The sequence below is a fragment of the Drosophila innubila genome, assembly GCF_004354385.1.
Source record: "Drosophila innubila isolate TH190305 chromosome 2L unlocalized genomic scaffold, UK_Dinn_1.0 4_B_2L, whole genome shotgun sequence".
Taxonomy (NCBI): Eukaryota; Metazoa; Arthropoda; class Insecta; order Diptera; family Drosophilidae; genus Drosophila; species Drosophila innubila.
In genome coordinates, this window is record NW_022995372.1 from 13408936 (window position 1) to 13429068 (window position 20133).

At 34.3% G+C, this 20133-nt stretch overlaps 2 protein-coding genes across 5 annotated transcripts; both read right to left on the reverse strand.

Annotated features, from left to right (window-relative positions):
• Window positions 1-4163: 4163 nt before the first annotated feature.
• Window positions 4164-13779, reverse strand: LOC117780654 (choline/ethanolamine kinase). Of its 4 annotated transcripts, none has more exons than XM_034617275.1 (8): window positions 13275-13779; window positions 7567-7673; window positions 7146-7503; window positions 6921-7073; window positions 6461-6852; window positions 6327-6392; window positions 5613-6030; window positions 4164-5116 (listed from the first exon to the last, which is right to left on the reverse strand). In XM_034617275.1, the coding sequence occupies exons 1-8, from the start codon at window positions 13293-13295 to the stop codon at window positions 5054-5056; spliced, it is 1578 nt and encodes a 525-aa protein (XP_034473166.1). In that variant the 5' UTR covers window positions 13296-13779; the 3' UTR covers window positions 4164-5053. The 4 variants fall into 4 exon arrangements, with proteins under 4 accessions (XP_034473166.1, XP_034473164.1, XP_034473165.1 ...); XM_034617273.1 differs by lacking the exon at window positions 13275-13779 and adding an exon at window positions 11283-11468; XM_034617274.1 differs by lacking the exon at window positions 13275-13779 and adding an exon at window positions 8356-8512.
• A 2111-nt stretch (window positions 13780-15890) lies between these two features.
• Window positions 15891-19083, reverse strand: LOC117780254 (cytochrome c1). Its single transcript, XM_034616705.1, has 3 exons — window positions 18789-19083; window positions 16316-16719; window positions 15891-16240 (listed from the first exon to the last, which is right to left on the reverse strand). The coding sequence occupies exons 1-3, from the start codon at window positions 18812-18814 to the stop codon at window positions 16083-16085; spliced, it is 588 nt and encodes a 195-aa protein (XP_034472596.1). The 5' UTR covers window positions 18815-19083; the 3' UTR covers window positions 15891-16082.
• Window positions 19084-20133: the final 1050 nt, after the last annotated feature.

Consider the following 20133-nt stretch of genomic DNA (forward strand, 5'->3'; position numbering starts at 1 on the left):
TAGCAGCTCTTGTGTAATTGTTAAATTTTTCTTTTTATGTAGACATCTTATAAAGTTAATTTAGCTGTATTACTTAGGAATGAAGTCACTCTGTTAGCCCGGCTTCACTTTTGACTAATGATAGGGACCAAATTTCTGACTTGTCGACGCTAAAATTAGCATGTCAAAAGCCAAGGCAGCTGAAATATGTAATTTAGTGTGAGTTTCAAGTGCGAAAATGGCCTGACAAAAATGTATATGCTTATCGTTTATATGTGACATAGAGCAAAATGCTGCACAATATATCAAATTATCATTTTGCAATATAAGTAGAAGTTATGATTGTTGCAACTGCGTGGTTTTACAAATAGTGATTAATTTTGACTGGAATAATAAAGAAGAATGGTAATGGTATTCAAGTAAAATTGATTAAAATACCCATAGAGGAAATCTTTAAGAGAATATTAGCCAAAGAGCTCGCAGAATTCAAGTTCTCTATGAAGACTTGCGTTAAAATGATAATTAAATGCATATAAAAATAATTTTTCGAAATTTCTTGAGATTTTTTTATCGAAATCTAAACTTTACCTACCCCTACCATTTCAAAAGACTTCAACAATTACCCATGCAATAATATTCTGTAACAAGTAATAAAAAATATGCATGACAATAAATTTTTTACAAAATATATTCAACTTTCAATTTTTCTGTCTACCACCACGCACATCCTTCCGACTCCTGCAATTGTTTTGTTATTTTTATTATTGTTTGCTTCTGCGGTCAGTTTTGTGTTAACTTTTCTGGCTGTTTCGTATATAAACTACTTCTAAATTGCTTTGACCAAGTTCAGTTTTATTTTTCAGCATCGTTCTCGCTCTTCTCACTAGTTCCCATTGTCTTGTTCCGGAACAAACCTGCTCTTCCTCTGCTGACAAGATTTGCACTTCCGCAAGAGGAAAACTTTTGGCCGTCGACGAGCAACAACTTTCCATTGCATTGTTTTTCTCAGAGACAGAGACTGTCCATGTTGTCCATGCTGTCTGCATCTATGCTAAGTTCTACTTTGTAGTAAAGTTTGTAGTCCACCTCCACAATCCCCGATAGTCCTCATATGGAGCTAGCAGTCCAGTTCATTGCTCATCTGGTCATTCCCTTCGGATGGTAAAGTTGATTTATTGTTTGGTTTCTTACAACTTTTGTGTCAGTTTCTCTTTGGTTTTTCATTTCGTTTGACTTTCCATCTCAAAAGTTTTCATGTTTGTGTTATTGTTTCACATATTGAAACTGTCAACTTTGGGCGCAATGCAAGTCCAAGGTCCTTGACTGCAGCAGCAGACCAGCCAACAAATTTTATAACTTTAAAATGCTTAAATGATTTATTTTTCCGACTTATTTAACTATTATTACAGCCATAAATTGGCAATTTACAGTACTCGTAATTGAAGTCAGGACTTTAATGCATTTATCATTACTTTTTTTCTTTTAGGTCAACAATCTGCACTTATGGGAACAGGTAGTTTGTTTAATGTAGCTTATATCATTATTTATTATTTCAAAGCTCCAATTAAGAATGGGTAAATAGTTTTTATAGTCAATACAAAAAAGTTAAAAATAAAGATAATATTTTGAAAAACGAAACGTTTTTACCGGTACGGTTGTGTGTAAAGTTGCTAAATCAAACAGCTGTCCAACTTCCAACTGGGTAAATAATTTTTATAGTCAATCCAAAAAAGTTAAAAATAAAGATAATATTTTGAAAAACGAAACGTTTTTACCGGTACGGTTGTGTGTAAAGTTGCTAGATCAAACAGCTGTCCAACTTCCAACTGTCATAACTTGATCAAAACTGAATATATTTTCAATCGGAATGTCATTTGATCATGATATGGCCTCTAAATACATTCTGCATTCAATTTATGTTAATGTAGAAAATTTAATTATCTTCGACCAAGACTCGATTTTAATGCTAAGGGTCCTCCCTTTGAAATTTTGAAAATTAAGAATTTTAAATCTCAAGTTTTCACTTTTAACCAACTCCTTATATCGAAATAAGTATAAAACAACACTTTTAACATGATTCCTTTCATTTTTTTGTTAAAAATCATGTGAAATTTAACAAAAATTTGGACTTGTAATGTGGCTAAATCTGCAGTCGGGCCAACTTCAAACTGTCATACCTTTTCGAAAGAAAAAAACTGAAATTGAACCTTTTACCGAAATAGTTATTTCGGGACGTACCTGAACCGAAACCATAACCTATATTTGTTTCGGTTTGATTCCCTGATTTAAATATTTATTTAAAAGTATATCCACCAGGCAAATGAATAGAATAAATATGGTGTATCTAACTATAAGTACATTCTTTAATTCGAAAAAAAGGATTTATTTAAGTATTTATTTAAAGTCGACTAAACACAGTCGACAGAGACCAAAAATAATTAATTAGAGCTTAAATACATTTATATGACTTAAAATTCAATTTTAATTTATGACTAAAAAGGTAAAGAAAAATTCGAACTAAAGTTTATGCTACATTATATCTTTGGAGACACACAAACTACAGATTAAGTTCCAAGGACCCACATAATGCTGTTTTGATTGTAATAAATATATTACTTACAAATCTATAAATGAATATATGAATAGTGGTTAAAAAATAATTCTTGAATTGGAGAGCTTTATATACATAATAAATACTGATTAATTAGTTAGAAATCTCCAAGCCAATTAGCTTATAAATAAAATTAAAATATGGAAATATCTAACCAATTTAAGATGCATCCCAATTGAATGAGGTATTGTTTCTGGTTTTCGCTATCAAATCAACTGGCGAGTGGCAAATGTCGACCAACTGTTAATTTCCTTGGTAAAGACACCGCCCAATTACACAACTCCTTTGATATTAATTCAAAACACAATGAGCTGCCGTTGCTCCGGTTGTTGTTGTTGTTGCTGCCAGGAGCACAACAACAACAAATCACAATTGTCAGGACGAAGCCAAACAATGCAGCACATCTTTAATTAATGCAACAGCAGAACAACAGAAGGACCATTTAAATGCCTGACATCCAGTCAGTCAGTCTGGCATTTAGTCAGTCAGTCAGTCAGTCAATGTGTGTCTCTTGGTCTACAGGCACTTCTACAATGTCTATCTCCATGTCCATGCCCTCTGTTTGGTGCCTTGTCTTGTCTTGTGGTTTTGGACTGCACTTGAAATCATTTGATGGGGTTTGCCAAAGGATGCAAGCAGGAAAGGGGGTTAGGAAGACGGGGAAAGGGGCAAGAGGTGGTTAGCAATTGCTTGGCCTTTATACTCTTGTCTAATGTAATGTACGCCTCGGCGGGCAAAAGCAATCCAGAGCAATTGTCTGTGGCTGCAGCACGACGAATGTCCTGCCAGGGACAACTATTGTTTAAATAAGTACATCATCTTCCCTCATCCCCCACCCCACCTCTCCGTTGACATACGGGAATACAAAATAGAAAATGGCTTTCAGATTACACTGCGACAAGACTTCAATATTCCAAATGCTACGTGATGCACTTTGATTTTGATGATGATGAATTGTTATCCATTCGTGTGTCCTGCATGTCCTGACCTGCCTTTTATGTGCTTACCTGCATTTTGACCCAAAACTTAATTAGCATTGAAGTTGATTCGTAATGAAATTAATTAGCAATACACAGCTATCGCATTGCAGCTGATTGAGCATTTGTGTATGTATATAAGTGAATTAAATACAACAAACAAAGAAATGAACAATTTCACAAAAGCAACTTCTTAATAAACCAAGAACATGCTCAATTACTTTATAATTTCAATGCAATCCATGAGTCGATTGGTCGATGTCTTCTTATTAAAAAAAAAGTCTAATTTGTTGAATTCTTTTTGTCATTGATCCTTAAAAATTAATTACAAATTTTCTGTCGTTATTCCTGAGATAAAAATACAAATTTATTATTCTAGTCCTTTACGATTTGGGGCTGTGCTTTGATAGCCAATAATTTCGTCAGTCAATAATAAATATTAATATTATATTCGTCAATAGTTTTGTATTTTAGTACCTACAATGTGTTTGAGTATACGTAATATCCATAACCATAATATATATTAACATCAAACTAAATTTACAATAAAGGAAACCCATTTATGAACTATTAATTGACAAACTTCAGGTTTTAAGTTCAACTAAATATTTATTTATTGATTGCATTAAAAAATAGACGCAAGAATACTAAATACTAATTACATATATATAACTAAATTCATTTAAGGAATATGGGTAGGTACATAAAAACACATTTTGTTGTTGTAGTTCTTGTTTTGTTATTGATTGTTGCTGCTTTTTGCTATAAACTTGTTAAACAATCTTTAAGGAATACGAAAAAAGAATCGAATAGCAATGCAATAGAAGAAATCTTAATCGGGTGTACAATGCACATTGCTCAAAAAATAGTACTCTAATCCGAAAATGATTTTTTCTGGAAATTACGAATACAAATTCGAACAAGATATAAATTCGAACAGATTGGTGAAAATGCAAGGAATAATAGAGCCGAGTAAGAAGAAGTGCTTGATATTATTATTTATAGATAGAGCGGTGCTGTTTTAATACTTTGATGAGACTGTTGTTGGAAGTATACCCATTTCTGTTCATCCAAAAGCAACAACAATCGTAACTTAGTAAAATTGTTGTCGACTTAACTCACGCAATAATCACAGCTGCAATTGTTATTTTGACTTTTCTTCTCAGCATTATATAAAATTATTAATAATATAATTGTAGCTACATGTATCTAAAAAACATTGGCTACCATATTATATCATAGTATATCATATCAAGTAAACGGCCTTGTTTTTCCCAGTTTACAGTACATAAGGTCCATGTCGTATATTGAAGTAGTGTTATCAACTAGTTGTCAACAGCAATAGTTAAGCTGGAAATAAGATTCCTGATTAAATTGGTGTTAAAAAGATAAGGCCACTTAAGTACGCGTCGATTCGATTCGATTAAGTGCGGTTTGTTGATGATGTTCACTATCGAAAATGATCCTCAAGTGCCAGTATATCATTTCATTTTGCCAAATAGGTTGCCTTCAGTTGCTGATACTCCAAAATGCGCGCAATGCCATATTCCTGCAAGGAAAATAGAATGTGGATAATATTAAATATTAAATAAATAAAATATTAAATAGAAACATATATTTCAAAAAATAACCCTAATTTATAACAATGAGTATACATATGACACATTTATCTTAAGTTTAGACTCTAGACCAATAACCATCAAACTAAATTTAATTTTAAATAATTTAAATTTCGCGCCAGTTGAGCTTTCACACATTGTGGCAGTCGGTCGATAGACTAGTACTTATTCAAGTGAAATCGTACCAAATATTACGATAGTGGCAACAATAAATCTGAGCGTGTTGCCATATGTGTAGATGCAAGTACAGTACAATATAACAAGGTGGCAGCACTGCAATTTTAAAACAGCGAAAATATTTAACGTACTTATTTTAGACATCTTTTTGACAGCTTTTTTTTATAAATTTGAAAATTAAACCAAGCAGTTAAAAAACTATATTAAATGACTAAGTAAATTATATTTTCCTCTTTCACTAAAACTTACCCAATAGCCAAATTCAATGGCAGAGGTAACATTAACCACCGACCAAAGACTCCAGAACAGATGCGAGAGCATTGTGAAGAACTGTATTTCCTCATCGACAGTATCAAGCTCATGTTCTGTGGGTTCATATTGCTCATCATCGTGATACTTCTTCAGATAGGTGATTATAAAGTCACGACGCTGTTGAGCCGTAGAATATTGCTCCTTGTAGTGATAAAAGTATGGGAATTGAGGATTTGTATAGTCAAAAGTCCATTCGATGAAGTGATTGGCCAAATCAAAGCCTCGATAATTGTAGGCGCAATACTCAAAGTCAATGATAATGAGATCCGGCTCATGATCCGATGTGAAACTGGCATCCAATGCTGAGTCATCTGTGGTGTCCAGTTCATCGCAGGGCGAAGGACTGTGCGATTTGCTAGATGAGAGAATGATATTCGATTAGTTGAGTTTGTAACTTGTTGTCACACTAAATGGCATGGATAACCTGTATGTATTTGGTATTTTGCATAAGCCGGAAAACCAGCTCTATTATTTTTAACTCAAATCACGACCGCAGCAAGGGGCCATCTAGAATTGTAGGTAGTTTTATATGGGGGACAAGCATATATAACTTACAACTAATTGTCAATGGCAAATAAATACGGGTTAGCGTGCCAATAAAAGTTCGGGTTAGCTTTAAACTCTACAGATCAAATGTGCAATTTAACTTACTTGTCATCTGCCTCCAAATTACTGTTTCCATCCAAACTATCACCCAGAGTCTCATCAAAATTCGATCTAATTTGTTATAAATTATACAGATTAATTCTCTTTTTTCGAGTAGATAATGAATTTTTTTTACAAACCTCAAGATGCTGATGGATTCACGAGGAGAACGCGACTCCCGTCCGCTGTTCGACTGTCGGAGTAATATGTTTCCCTCCTGCAGATCGTTGTGACAGAAGACCACGGGATAGGCTCTAGTTTCGATCACCGATCGCAGCCAAGCCATCTCCTTTACATAGTCAATGGTGCGCATTAATTCGCGTTGTTTTTGCAGTACTGTCGAATTAGGCTTCGACTCAATCTTTCCCTTGACAATACTATCAACGCTGGCCAGCCAACGGTCCATGCAGTTCCAGATCCAATCTGGCTCCTTCGACATGGGTATATTAAGACTGTGTATTTCACCCATTTTCTCTGCGATTTTCATTGAAATTCGAGCATCGCCCAACTCCGTTGTCGCCAGGGAGCGTGCCTATATAAATATATAAATAAATTATTAAAAGATTCTCATAGTACATAGTCATTTAATGATATAGTTACCGGTATGTATTGCTCAATGCGTCCACCGGGAAAGATTCCATGAAGTTTGGGTCCAAAGTTGCGCTCACTGAGCAACGTAAATACAACTGATTCGGTGATCATGCTCTCCAATGCGTGATCGCCATGGGTTTGTCCATAGATGCGCAGCAGAACCTGTTGACAAATTTGAAGAATAATAATATAAGCATTAGATATATATATATTTTTGGTCTATACACGACCTACCTCACGTGGCTCCTGCTTTGGGGTGTGTAGACGTCTCAATAAACTCGAATCGACGCTGTCGCTATCGAAACGTCGACGTTTGTTTGCCTGTTTGGCGCTCAGCGCCACATCGTCATCATCCTCACCGCCCACAACAACAGTTTGGGCAATTTGTGTTGTCACCGTAGGCGCCTCATCGCTCTCTTTATATATTTGGCTATTCTTAGCAAATGTTGATGTGGCTATGACGTCTTTGCTGATGACATTTCCTTGCTGCTGCTGTTGTTGTTGTTGTTGATCTACCTCCAATAGTTGCTGCTCATCGAAATCATCAAAGTCGGGTAGACTTACGTAATACAGGAAATTCGATAGGCCACCACTAAAAACGATTTGAATTTCATGAAATGTTGATTCTCTATAGGAAGGTTATTCTCTAACTCACCTGATGCGTTTTACCACAAGTTGCTCGGGGGTAACCACCCTCCAACGTCCCGTTAGATAGTCGCGGCAAATTCGAGACGCTGCTTGGCGAATTTCCTCAAGTGTGGCCTATTTGGGGTGTTGCCAAAAGAGAACCACAAAGAGAGAAAGAAAAAGAGAGAGCGTTATATATTTGACGTTTAAGAATTGACAAAACAAATGTTTTGGGGAACGATTTCAAGGGGGTTGCGAGAGTTGTGGGTTGTACTAGGTACTAAAATATAATGAATAATTGCATATTTTGTGCATGTGCTAAAACGTAATAAAATTTATAGAAACGTTCTAAATCAAAATGACCTTGCAAGTTCTTAAAAAAAAAACAAAAAAACTTAGAATGTACCTAAATTACGAAAATATATAAAATATACAAAAATAATATATAATAATATAATTAAATTAAAAAAAAAACTTTGCATTTACTAAAATTAAAATTTCAGTATCAAAACAGAAAAGAAAAGTTATTCTATAATTATCAAATCTTGAAATAATTGACATTTCGGAAAATAATAACATCGTTCCACTACAAAAAAAGAAATATGTACGTTTTTCTCAATTTTTACACAGTATTTATATTATTACAAAATTTACATTTGTTAACTGTACAATTCGACCCAAACGCACATTTTTAATAATGGTAAGAACGTATAACAGTTAAGAAAATAATGTACATATTTTTCTTTAGTGGAAACTAAAGTTTTTTGATTACTTAAACTTGCACATGCAGTTAAAAGTATAATAATTAATAGCTTACAGTGCGTCGAAAATGTTGAAATATATGTTCATAATTACAACGTTTACGTTTGCAACAATTTTGATCAATTTGTTGTTCGATATGTTGCAGTTGCTTTTGACGACGCGTTTTATGTTTATTGACACGTTTGCGTTGTCTCATACTATATATCGAGTATAGATTAAGTTAAAAATCTAATTATATAAAAAAAATGTACAATTCCGATGGTGAAATGCGTAAGCACTGTATATTATACTCTATTTGGTTTTGGGTCCGTTAATTGTTCCTCACTGCACAGCGGTCAATAATAAACTGAAAATGGACTACAACAAAACTGAATCATTTTACGCCCTCAGATTTTTCTCTAGTAAGAGCGTAAGACATTCTCTCTTTGCTCTTTCTCTGGCTCTCTTGGTGATTGCTGCACCACCATCACCCATCACACAGCCCTGTGTGGTTGCTAGGGTAGAAGCATATGTTTACCTAAAGAATCGCCGGTAACTATGCACGACGTCATCCGACTCGATATATTTGCGTGCTGAGACTTAAAACAGATGTTCAAGGCATATGGGAAAAGGGACAGGTAAAAATAATAGCTACAAATTATTTATAATAAACTTAGTACATTTGTAAGTGCGTTAGATAAGATTAACTATCAAGTACTTGTAAAACTGGTTACTGATGCAATTAATAGCCTTGTAACGACCCTTAAACATTTGCTGATTAATCATTTCGTTCATTCACCTTTCATTTATTGGCACATGTTTAAATGGTTTGATAAACCACCACCTTACTCTTAAAAAATTATTATAGTTTTTGTGATTATTTTGATAGTTAATGAGCTATATATATTTATAAAACCATCTTACTTTTAAATTATATTTTTTTTTAATTTTTCACAACCTAAAACTGACTGGTCATCATATATGGTAACATATCTTCAAAATTACAGTTAAACAGGTAAATGTTTCCTACAGCAGGTAAGCAGCATTCAGTATTCTGTTAATTTAATTCCTTATGGATTCCCCAAGCTGTGTAACCCTCAAAAAATTTTACAGCTCTTCCCTTTCTTTCTTATTTGTACACTATCTTAAAACATTTCTCTTAATCTTCTGCTTTTTCTTCTTGCTCTTTCTTTTATTTATGTTCTCTTCTATGCTTACTACTGAAATTATTTTTCCTTCTGATTCATCCGATGGATATAACCAATTACTTAGTAATAATAGTTGAAAAAATAGACCCCTAACCTTATAAAATATAACTTAATAAGGAGTATATATTATATACATATAAGAACGAATTTATGTAAACGTTTTTTACAACTGGATTATTCCTGATCAAAAGATTTCTCATTGATGATATATTTCAGAATAAAATAGATTTCTTTTCAAAATGGTAGATAGTTTTACATATATACCGTTGATTAACTCTAAAACCTATGTGCATACAAACTAAAAACTTGTTTAATTTCTACAATAATCAAAACCCCTCAAAAAACACACACACTAAAGCATCTGTCGTGGAATTTTCCACGCAATAATCGTGACGAGAAAATCTTCCATTACAGTTGAAAGCGCCAACGCACAAAACAAGAGTCTTATCAAATGGGCAGCATTACACATAAATGTACAAATAAGAATATTTACTATCAGAGGGAAGTTGAATAAACAAATGAATCGAACGAAAATGTAAAAGAACACAAAGAAATATGAATGTCATTGTATGCAAATTATTAGAATTGGCGACCACGGAAACTGATGGAAATGCAAACAACACATAAGTCCATTAGGGGATTAGGCTATATAAAATTGTACCATTTGGAATACAATTAAAAGCGTAACAACAACGCTTTGTGCAAAGGCCTTTGATAAGAAGTTACGGGTCTTATCAGTTCTTATCAAAACTATTTTATGATCACTATATAGTTGCAAGTTATGCGAATTCTGTGATAGTATTAAAAAATATTATTGATTTGTATTTAAAAAAAAAGGTGTAGAAAGTCTTGCAACTGAATCAGCTAATTACCAACTTATCATAATTTAGGTCATCACATTGCAATTTGTTAGCTAATCTTTTTAATATTCCTATGTAGGTCAGTATTGATTGGTAGCTCCTAAACTATGTGGACTTTCATCTGACATTTTTTATAACTGATAAAACAAATTCTTGTCGAAAACAACGTTTCCAGAGATAAGATTTGCAAAAAATTAAGTTGATAATATTTCGATGCAGGAAATGCTTTCAAACACAAACAATCCTGCGAATATCGAAGATTTAAATACCCTGTCAACCTAAGAACAAATATTTTATTGTACTAATAAATCTAACGTTTTTATGTACGCTACATGCATTTGTTTTTGATTTCATCTTTTATATACACACCCACATTGTTAATATACACTTTATTAATCATCATCAAGGGTATACAAATCAGACAGTGTTATAAAATAAAGTTAGCTTATGTCTTATCTCTCCTTAAGCACAATCTCAGTATACATTGTATTATAATATCAATTTATTTCACAATCTCATTAAGCCATATACCCACAGACCAACTTAACAAACAAATATATAAGTTTATATAGATATAAATCTAATGTGTTACACGTGCTTTACTAATCTCAATGACTTTTGGTATAATAAATAGTATATGTAATACTATATAATAGTGTTTAAATATTTACTCATATTGACTATGTTAATAAGATAAAGGTCTAGCCATCGGAATTCAAACAATAAAATTATATTGATAATGAAAAATGTAGATAAATAATGCTTTCAATGTAGTATTATATTGGTTACTGATCTTGTGCATAAGAAATAAATCAAAGTGGTTGGAAAATAACATTGTAATAGTAAGGAGAAATAATCAGCAATAATAGCAACCACAACAACAGTTAAGAAAAGTACATGCAAATGTGAACTTAGTACTTAACGACAGCAATTACCTGACTATAAATCTGCGTATTTAGCTCGATTCGCAACTGCGCAGCAGCAGCGGCGGCACGTGATTTGTAGCGTCGGCATTGGCAACTCTGCCACCAACAATTACACTGAAACCGAGGACGGACACTGAGAAAACGGGTATTCGAACGCAGTGACACCTGTGCGGCGCCCATTGCGACGAATGATTGTGAGTGCGACACGAGCTTTAGGCAAAAAAAAAAAGATGGCAATAAGTTAACAAAATCTTATCAACAACGAGCCTCGAGTCGAGTCAAAGAAATTAAGTGACAACAATGTATGGAGGCGATAAGCCTTTTTTAAACGATTTCAAAGGAATAACGAAAAACGTGGAGCGACCATAAAATCAGTACACTAAAGAACAATACAACAAGTCGACATGTAGATACTCTCGTTGCAAATGTTGCAAACATTTGCCAAAAAGTACGACTTGAATTTATTGTGATTAATCATCATGTTTGTATTTTTTTGAGATTATGTAGAGTACTCGTATATATTTTGTTTTTTTTTTTTTGGTTTTATGCCGGCTATAAAACAATTACGAACGTAAAGAAATAACAAAGCAATATAAGCACAAGAAATATTTCGTCTTTACTAAATTTAAAAAATATATTCAAGAAATACTATTAAGCCCAACACAAAAACAGAATCTTAAAAAAAATGCATATTACTTGTATATATTGGAATATAAAATAAAAATCTGCAATATCTTGGCCTAATTTTAATATATATGTTTTCGAAAATAAAAACATTTATATTTTTCCCACACTTTAAAGCATTTTTGGTCATACATTTTTTTAGCTCAACTATTGTTATTTAACTGCGAATTAAAAATACATAGTTTTAGTTAAAAACACCGTAACCGGTACCGGAACCGTTAACCAAAGCTAACCGTTTCATTTTTAGTACCGGAACTGAAACCGTAACCGAATGAAAATTCTCTGTCAAGAACCAAATACCGAAACGTTTGTACCGGTACGGTTGTAGTAAAGTTGCTAGGTCAAAGAGTTGTCCAACTTCCAACTGTCATAACTTGATCAAAACTAATTAGATTTTCAAACGGAATGTCATTTCGATCATGATTTTGCATCTAAATTCATTCTGTATTTAATTATTAATTATTATTAATTTAGAAAATTTAATTATTTTCGACCAAGATTCGATTTCGATAGTAAGGGTCCCCCCTTTGAAATTTTAAAAATTCAAAATTTTAAATCTCAAGTTTTCACTTTTAATCAACTCCTTATATCTTTTATCTTTCTTTTTTTTGTAAAAAATCATGTAAATTGAACAAAAATGTTGACTTGTAAAGTGGCTAAAACCGCAGTCTGACCAACTTCAAACTGTCATAACTTGATCAAAACTGAGCCGATTTTCAAGCGGAATGTCATTTTGATCACGATTTGGCCTCTAAATACATTTTGCAATCAAATATTTTTAAATTTGTTCAAAAATTTTTTTTGCTCTAGGTCTGTTTATTTCGATGTCATATTTATTATAAAACGACATCTTAAAATTTTAGAATGTTTCAAAAATGATTTGCTGTACCGATACGCACCGGTACTGATACCGGGAACCGAATGAAAAAAACTGAAAAAGAACCTTTTACCGAAATAATTATTTCAGGACGTACCGGAACTGAAACCGCAACCTATATTTGTTTCGGTTTGATTTCCTGGTTAAAACACTAAAATGTGTTCTTACTTACTAGTAACTGCTATAGAAAAAAAAATAGAGTGAGATCATTTGTGGCCCATTGGCAAACGTGATAGCCCAGTCAATGGGCTTTTTCCCGGTTTTCAAGTTTTTTAACCGCAAAAGATTGCGATGACACACAATAAAGCAACGCGTCGTGTCGGTCAACGTACGAGAAGCGCATACAGAGAAAAGCAATAGCAACAAATAAGAAAAAACAACAGAAACAACAAGAAGAATTGGGAAAAGAAAACAGGTTGAAAAGCATTTTGCACTCTTACCGTTTGCAAATTGTTAGACATCTTTTGGCGTGCACTCTCGCTCTCAATGTATTTCTTTCTTTCTCTGTTGCTTCGTCCTCGTTCACGGGTCGATTGCGTTGTATTGTCCGAATGTACGTAAGAGAAATATGGTATTTGTATATTTCCTATTTGATATACTAATATTTATGGGTGTATTTATTCGCTTCGCTGAGAACAACAACAATTATATTCACGACTCACTCACACTTTTGTTATACACTGCGACGCCACTTTGTACTAAATATAATTACAATAATAATATAAAAACAGTATATGTATGTACGTCTTTTTGTCTATTTTTTGTATTTAGCCTTGTTTGTCTGTTTCGATTTCTGTTTGTTTAACGGTTTTACTTTTGACTCTGCTGCCGATTCGACATCCACTCGCGCGCAAGTTTCAACAGCGACTGCGATCGAGCTTTTGCATGAGAGAGCTATGTATGCGGCTCTGTTTACTCTTCCTTTATCTTATCACTTTTTGTTTGCAATTTATCGGCTGTTTCGTTCAAGCTTATGAATTTCAATTTTCAATTATTTATCGATAATGTAATCGATATTGCGAGTGTTCGATTGAGCTTTTGCACGAATCTTCCTTTTCACCAATTTCTACATTTGTTTATTTTTGCCATTTATAAATTGACGGACGACTCAAAGCTGGCTGCTATGACACCTGGCTAACGTTTAATTTTGAATTTAACAAGTATCAAAAATAAACATATTAGTTTTGACTCATAACTTTTGAGTAAATATGCAATGAAAGTGAGAATAAGTGTTTAGTTAAAAAAATTCATTCATCGTTTCACGACGGAACCAGTTTCAAGCTATCTCAGTTTTTAAATTTTACACATACATACATACACATGTACTTATGTATATTCAAAGCAATAATTAACTAGTCGGGTTTTCTGGGTCACACGCAATAAATGGCGTTTTAAAAAAATATGTTTACGAAAGCTTTGGAGTTTTTCTAGAAAAGTTTCATGTCTTATGGCACGCGTACATTTTAAAAATCTTGTAAGAAGAGGGCAGATCAAATTGTAATGCAACACTTTTTTTATATCCCGCATATAATTTCAGTACTAATTGCTTGACCCTCGCAGAAAAGCTTTTGGGCTGCATGGTCAGCCCAATACGCTTCACGTTGAGAGCTTTTAGCAGCTTTCAGGTTAAGACTCACACAATGGCCAACGATTCAATGGTAGCTTACTCAGAAAAGCTTTAAACCCAAAAGCTTTCACGTACCAAAATGTTTTCAAAATAACGTACATTGTATCATCAAACTAAAAGAATGATTCATAGTCCAGATTTGATCATATTTATTTACGAGACATGACTGTTGATAATAAATATGCACGTGTAGGGCTTTTGTCGTATTTACAATAAAACAAGCATTTGTACATACATACATATTGGGTATTTCCAAATAAAATATTGAATCAATATACATACGTACGTACGTGTGTTTCACAGATAAGCCTCGACTGTTGCTCATAAGCTGTACAGTCGCGTCCCACTAAAATACACGCTTGCATGTTTTTGTGTGTATATTGCGGGCGTTTCTTTAGAAAAGCTTTTAGAAATTGCTAGAATGTTGCAAAACCCTGGAAGACAAGACGGAATAATTTGCTTTTTTTAAGTTGTTTTTGTTTCTTTTCTTCCATTTATTTTTGAATGTTCTCGAATGTTTTGTTGTTGGAATTGGCCATTTTCTTGTTTCCACTTTCACGCTGCTTACTTTTGAAAGGAAATTTCAATTTAGCCATTTTACAATGTATGTATTATGTATATTGCGCCACTTTTCAATTTTCGCATGTGGTTTGGTCTGAATTTCTTTTTTGCTGCTGCCTAGTTTATGTGATAGTTGTCTTTGCAGAGTGTGGTGGAGGGGGAGGGTATATGGGTGGATAATAAACCACAAGATCAAGTGCAAATAAGTTCTTGACTTGGCCAAGTGTAAAAGTATAACAAAGAGAATTGAAAAGTACGACAGTATTTCAATCTTTCAAATATATTATTTCTTTATGCCAAGATCGGCGAGTCAGCACTGTTGAGTTGTATGCTATATTAAAATTTGATTTACACGCATTATGTTTTATGGGTTTAATTTTCATTTCTCAGTTCTATGTATAATTTTAGAAAGAGGGCAGCTCTGTTTTTTTTTTGTTTTTAGGTTGTAGGATTTATCGAGTTTTAAACATAGAGCTTTTCTTTTAATATAAATATTCATATATAATATAGGATCATACAAAAAATTAAAAAAGAAATTATCTTAAAAATGACAAAAATGCGTAATGTAAATTGTTTTCTTTTCTCATTAATTTTTATCATGCGTTTTTAGTTTCCTTTCGTATTTATGTTTTTATATATTATTAAATTTGATGCTTTTTGTTTACAACTTTTGTGTTTGCTTTTTACTTTCTGCTTAAAACGCATCTTAATTGTTTTTCTTCTATTATTTTCTTTATATATATATACTTTTTTCATTAAAGTTAAGTTTTTGTTTTTGTATTTAAGTAAATTTTAAATGATAATGGATTTTTCTTGTTGTTGTTGTTGTTTTTGTGTTGTGTTAGTAGAGTCAGAGAGAATCGGTACATTTTTTGTTTAAGACTACGCTCCCTTTGCAGGATTGTTATTAAAGAAGTGCGCGCACACACACAAACACACACACGCATTGTGTGCTATATGTGTGTGTGTGTGTGGGTGTGTGTGAGCACATTTTGTGTGTGTGTTAGTACTTTATATGTAGTATGCGGCGACAACGACGACGACGAAGACGACATCGACTTTAGGCAGCCACTTCGCTGGCTTCGGCACCATTTTGAACTTCATCCTTTGTGCTGGCCTCGTCCAACTTCGCCTTCTTCTCCGGCGTGGCAACGACCTCATCGGCTTTGGCGGCTGTCTCGTCGACCTTTCGCTTCACAGCTTCGGCGGCGGGCGCATCTAAAGTTCGAAGTTCGTTACAAGATCAAGTTAGATAAGCTGTATTCATTTTTGGGAGAGCTTTTTCTTATTTACCTTTTGAATCACCGTTAGCTGCCTCTGTCTCTTCGGCGCCATTCTCAACAGCTGGAGCTGCTGTCTCGCTGGTTGCCTTTGCCTCAGCTGTTTTCTCTTCAGCATCCCCCTTCTTCTTCTCCTCATTGGCGGCTGGTTTTTCTGCTGCTGCTGCTTCCTTTTCCGTCTTCTTCTCAGCATCGACGGCATCAGCTGCGTCGGCAGCAGCGGGTGCAGCAGCAGTTTCAGCGCTCGCCTCAGCGCCATTCTCCTTGGCGCCCTCGGCACTGCTGCTCGACTCCTCTTCGGCGGCACCGTTCTCTGTGGTGGTCGGTGTTTCAGCTGCTGCTTCCTCGGCGGCAACGACGTCCTTCTTTACAGCATCAACCTCCTCGGCGGCCACCTTCTCGACCACAGGGGTTTCGCTGCGGGGGAAAAACAATCATGTTAAACATTAAATCGCAAATCATAATGTTAATCCAAACATTAAATTGAGAATTACTTTTTATCTTTCACGTAAAGTACCTTATCTTACCATAATTTATTTTTTTTTTTATATTTTCAGTTTAATAGGTTATAAGTTTTATAATTTCATTATTCATATTTTAGTATATGTATTTAGTATTTAATTTTTTTTTAAATAACTTTATTTAATGCATAATTTGACCTTATAGTCGACTGGTTTTAGTCGACGTTAAATAAGTAAATAAGCATGGAAATGATAAATAGACAAAAATACAAATTAGGATCGAATTTTCGATATATGAAGTTTTATTTATTATTTTGCAGATCATTTCACTTATTCTGTAAATTATCTTTAAATTTTTCATGAATATCTATTCATTCAACTCGAAAAGAAAAATGATCGAGCTTAATTACTTGAAAATCAATTCAGCGATATGTATGTATTTTGTATTTTGACATCACTAACAAAAGAGACGCACACAAAAGACCGGCACACGCACGCGGTAAGCTCAGCCGGCGTCTCTTCCGCATTTTACAACCACCCCCGGTAGACGCAGATGCAGATACACATACATACAGACGCACACACACACATGCCTTGTAACATCTGCCGCCGCAAATGATAAATGGGAGCAAACAACTCATGGAAACTGCGACGCAAAAAGAAGACACCGAAAAGGTGAGCGGCATTTGCTTGCTCCGTACAGAATTTGTTTTTTCCTCTCGTACACAGCGGAAAAATAGGTGTACATAGCATAAAACATAAAAGAGTGCAGAGGAAAAGGCAAAGCGTGCAAAAAAAAAAAAAGAAGCGCGACTTGTTTGAAATACAACGTAAAAAAAAAGAAGAAAAAACTGGTTTTATTTTATGTTGAACACTATATGCATCTCACTCGCTCAAACGATTTAGTAGCCTCAACATGCGCGCGTCACGTACACAAGGGAGTGAGCTAAAGAGAGGGAGTGAGTGAGACAATCAAGAAGTGCAGTGTGAAGCAAAAGCTGCAAAAATAACGGTCAGAAATATATGCTCGCAAACACCCACTATGCGACAATCCCCCCGACCCCCTCCCAAAATCCAACACAACCTAAGACAACGGATAAAAAGGTTTAACGGTTATCTTTCGCTACGACGCAAGAGAAGTTTAAAAAAAAAAGAAACGCAGACAAACGCAAATACGAAATACAATGAGACAGCGACCGGCACTGTAATTATTTTAGGCAGTGACAAAATACCTGGAAAACGAATTTGAGCAGCTCATTAGCACAAAGAGCAACAAAGAGCGCAAAAGGCAAGCGGCTAATAATACCAAGCTTTAAGCTTTGTACGAAAATTGTACAAAAGACAACTGACAAAAATTAATGGCCAGGGACAGTAAGCAGCAGCAGCAGAAGAAGCAGCAAAAGCAAACAGACTAGACAGACAAAACGACAGCTGAAACTCAAACGAAGGCATGAATATGAAGACAAAAATAACAAAAAAAAAAAAAAAAGAGCGGCAACTTGAATGCTTCACACAGATGCAGCACTCACACGTTCGTACATATGTACATACATATTTATTTGCACACTCCGCTTTGCACACACACTCACACACATGCAAACGCACACTCAATATTTTACTTCTTTGCCTTCACAGCCGCCGCCGACGCCACCACGAACATGTCCAACAAGCATGCTGACGAAGTCGCTGCTGCTCTGCTGCCGCTGCCGTCGCTGTTTGCCGGCCGGAGTGTAAGCGAGAAAGCGTTATGACGCCGCGCCAAATTCAACGGCGTCGATTTTTGCGCGCACATTTAAGCTGCCTTGGCGTAAGCGAGACGACAATATAGTTGGTCCAAGCATTTTACGTAGATAGACACAAAAATTCAAAAAGAAATTTTTTCCAAACCGTTGGAGAAAAATGATGTACACCACTTGCGAAATTAGCTGCAATTGCCGCTATATATATAGTTTAAACAAATTCAACGCACACATGCAATTGATAAAGCACACACATTTACACACAAAGTTAAATAAAATTACTCACTTCTTTTTGTCAGCCACATCAGCCATTTTACTTTTAAGAATTACTTTTCAAAGAGAAGCGCGAAAAGTGTTGTTTTATATTTTGCAAATAGCACGCGTACGTAAACACGACTTTCAGTTAATTAAAATCAAACACGTAGTTTCAACAAAATTTGCAAATTTTATAAATTTGTGCAAATTGCTCTTGCTTGACAACTTTTTCAGGTATCTCTGCTTTCAAAGTTGAATGCCTGATGGGTTTTTGGTTGCCGCTTTGAAAAACGTCCACACAGTTTCGCAGAAAAACGCCGAATGAGACAGAGACAGAAGCTGAGGTAACTTTATATACGCAAGGTATATTGGTATCTTATCGATATTTTACTGTAATGAAACAATCGATTTCGATACTATACTTGCAAGATTTTTACACAATTCCAAACGATATTGTGGCTATTATACATGCAATATCATTTTACATTAAGATAAACATCTTTTAAATAAGTAATAAGAACTATTGACAGTATTAATAGTGCTAAATCATTTCAAATTTCAGAGACCAAATTATTGGAGCGTATATATCGATTAGATTTAACCAAAACGATGATCTTGTACTGTGAAATATAATAATGTTATGCTCAAAATGGTCATGTTATTGCTCAAGTTATAACTCAAAATGGAACTGTTATGCTAATCAATCGCTCTTCAACACGGTGTAGTGGTGAATATACAAATAATGAGAGAGCAACGGCTCTTTCGAATATACTGCATGTTAGAGCGAGAAAGTTGGTTTTACTATTCTGCAATATTGCATTTTTTATCGATTCTTAGAATGCAACGTTATATTCAAAATAAGAGTTAATGACTAACAAGTTTTCAAGTCAATATGCAAAGTACATTTGTCTTGTTCCCATTTTTTTGTCACATCTGGCAGCCCCAACGATCTCGGAAATTGAGAAAGACAAGTCTGCATGTTATCTTAATCGGATGCATTTCCTTTACATATGCTGCTTGCACATCTGCTCTTTTCAATCCCAGGACACAGGCTCAGACCAGCTGCCGTGTGTCATTCAAACCTCCCTCAATATCTTCAAACTTGTGTGCTCTGACAAACATATTAGAAGTAGAAGCAAATATATATAGAACCAAATATGCTAGAGCTATTTAATAATAAACTGTATGTTTCTTTTACTGCGTAAATTTGTTCAAATAATTTATTGTCAAATTACAGATTTTAATATGTTTAGTTTACAAATCATGTTATCTGTTTACATTGATTGAAAATTATATCGATAGAATCAATCGATGACACCCAATGCTTTTTGCCCGCCAACAGTTGTCGATGCAAATACAGAAACAACAACAAAAGC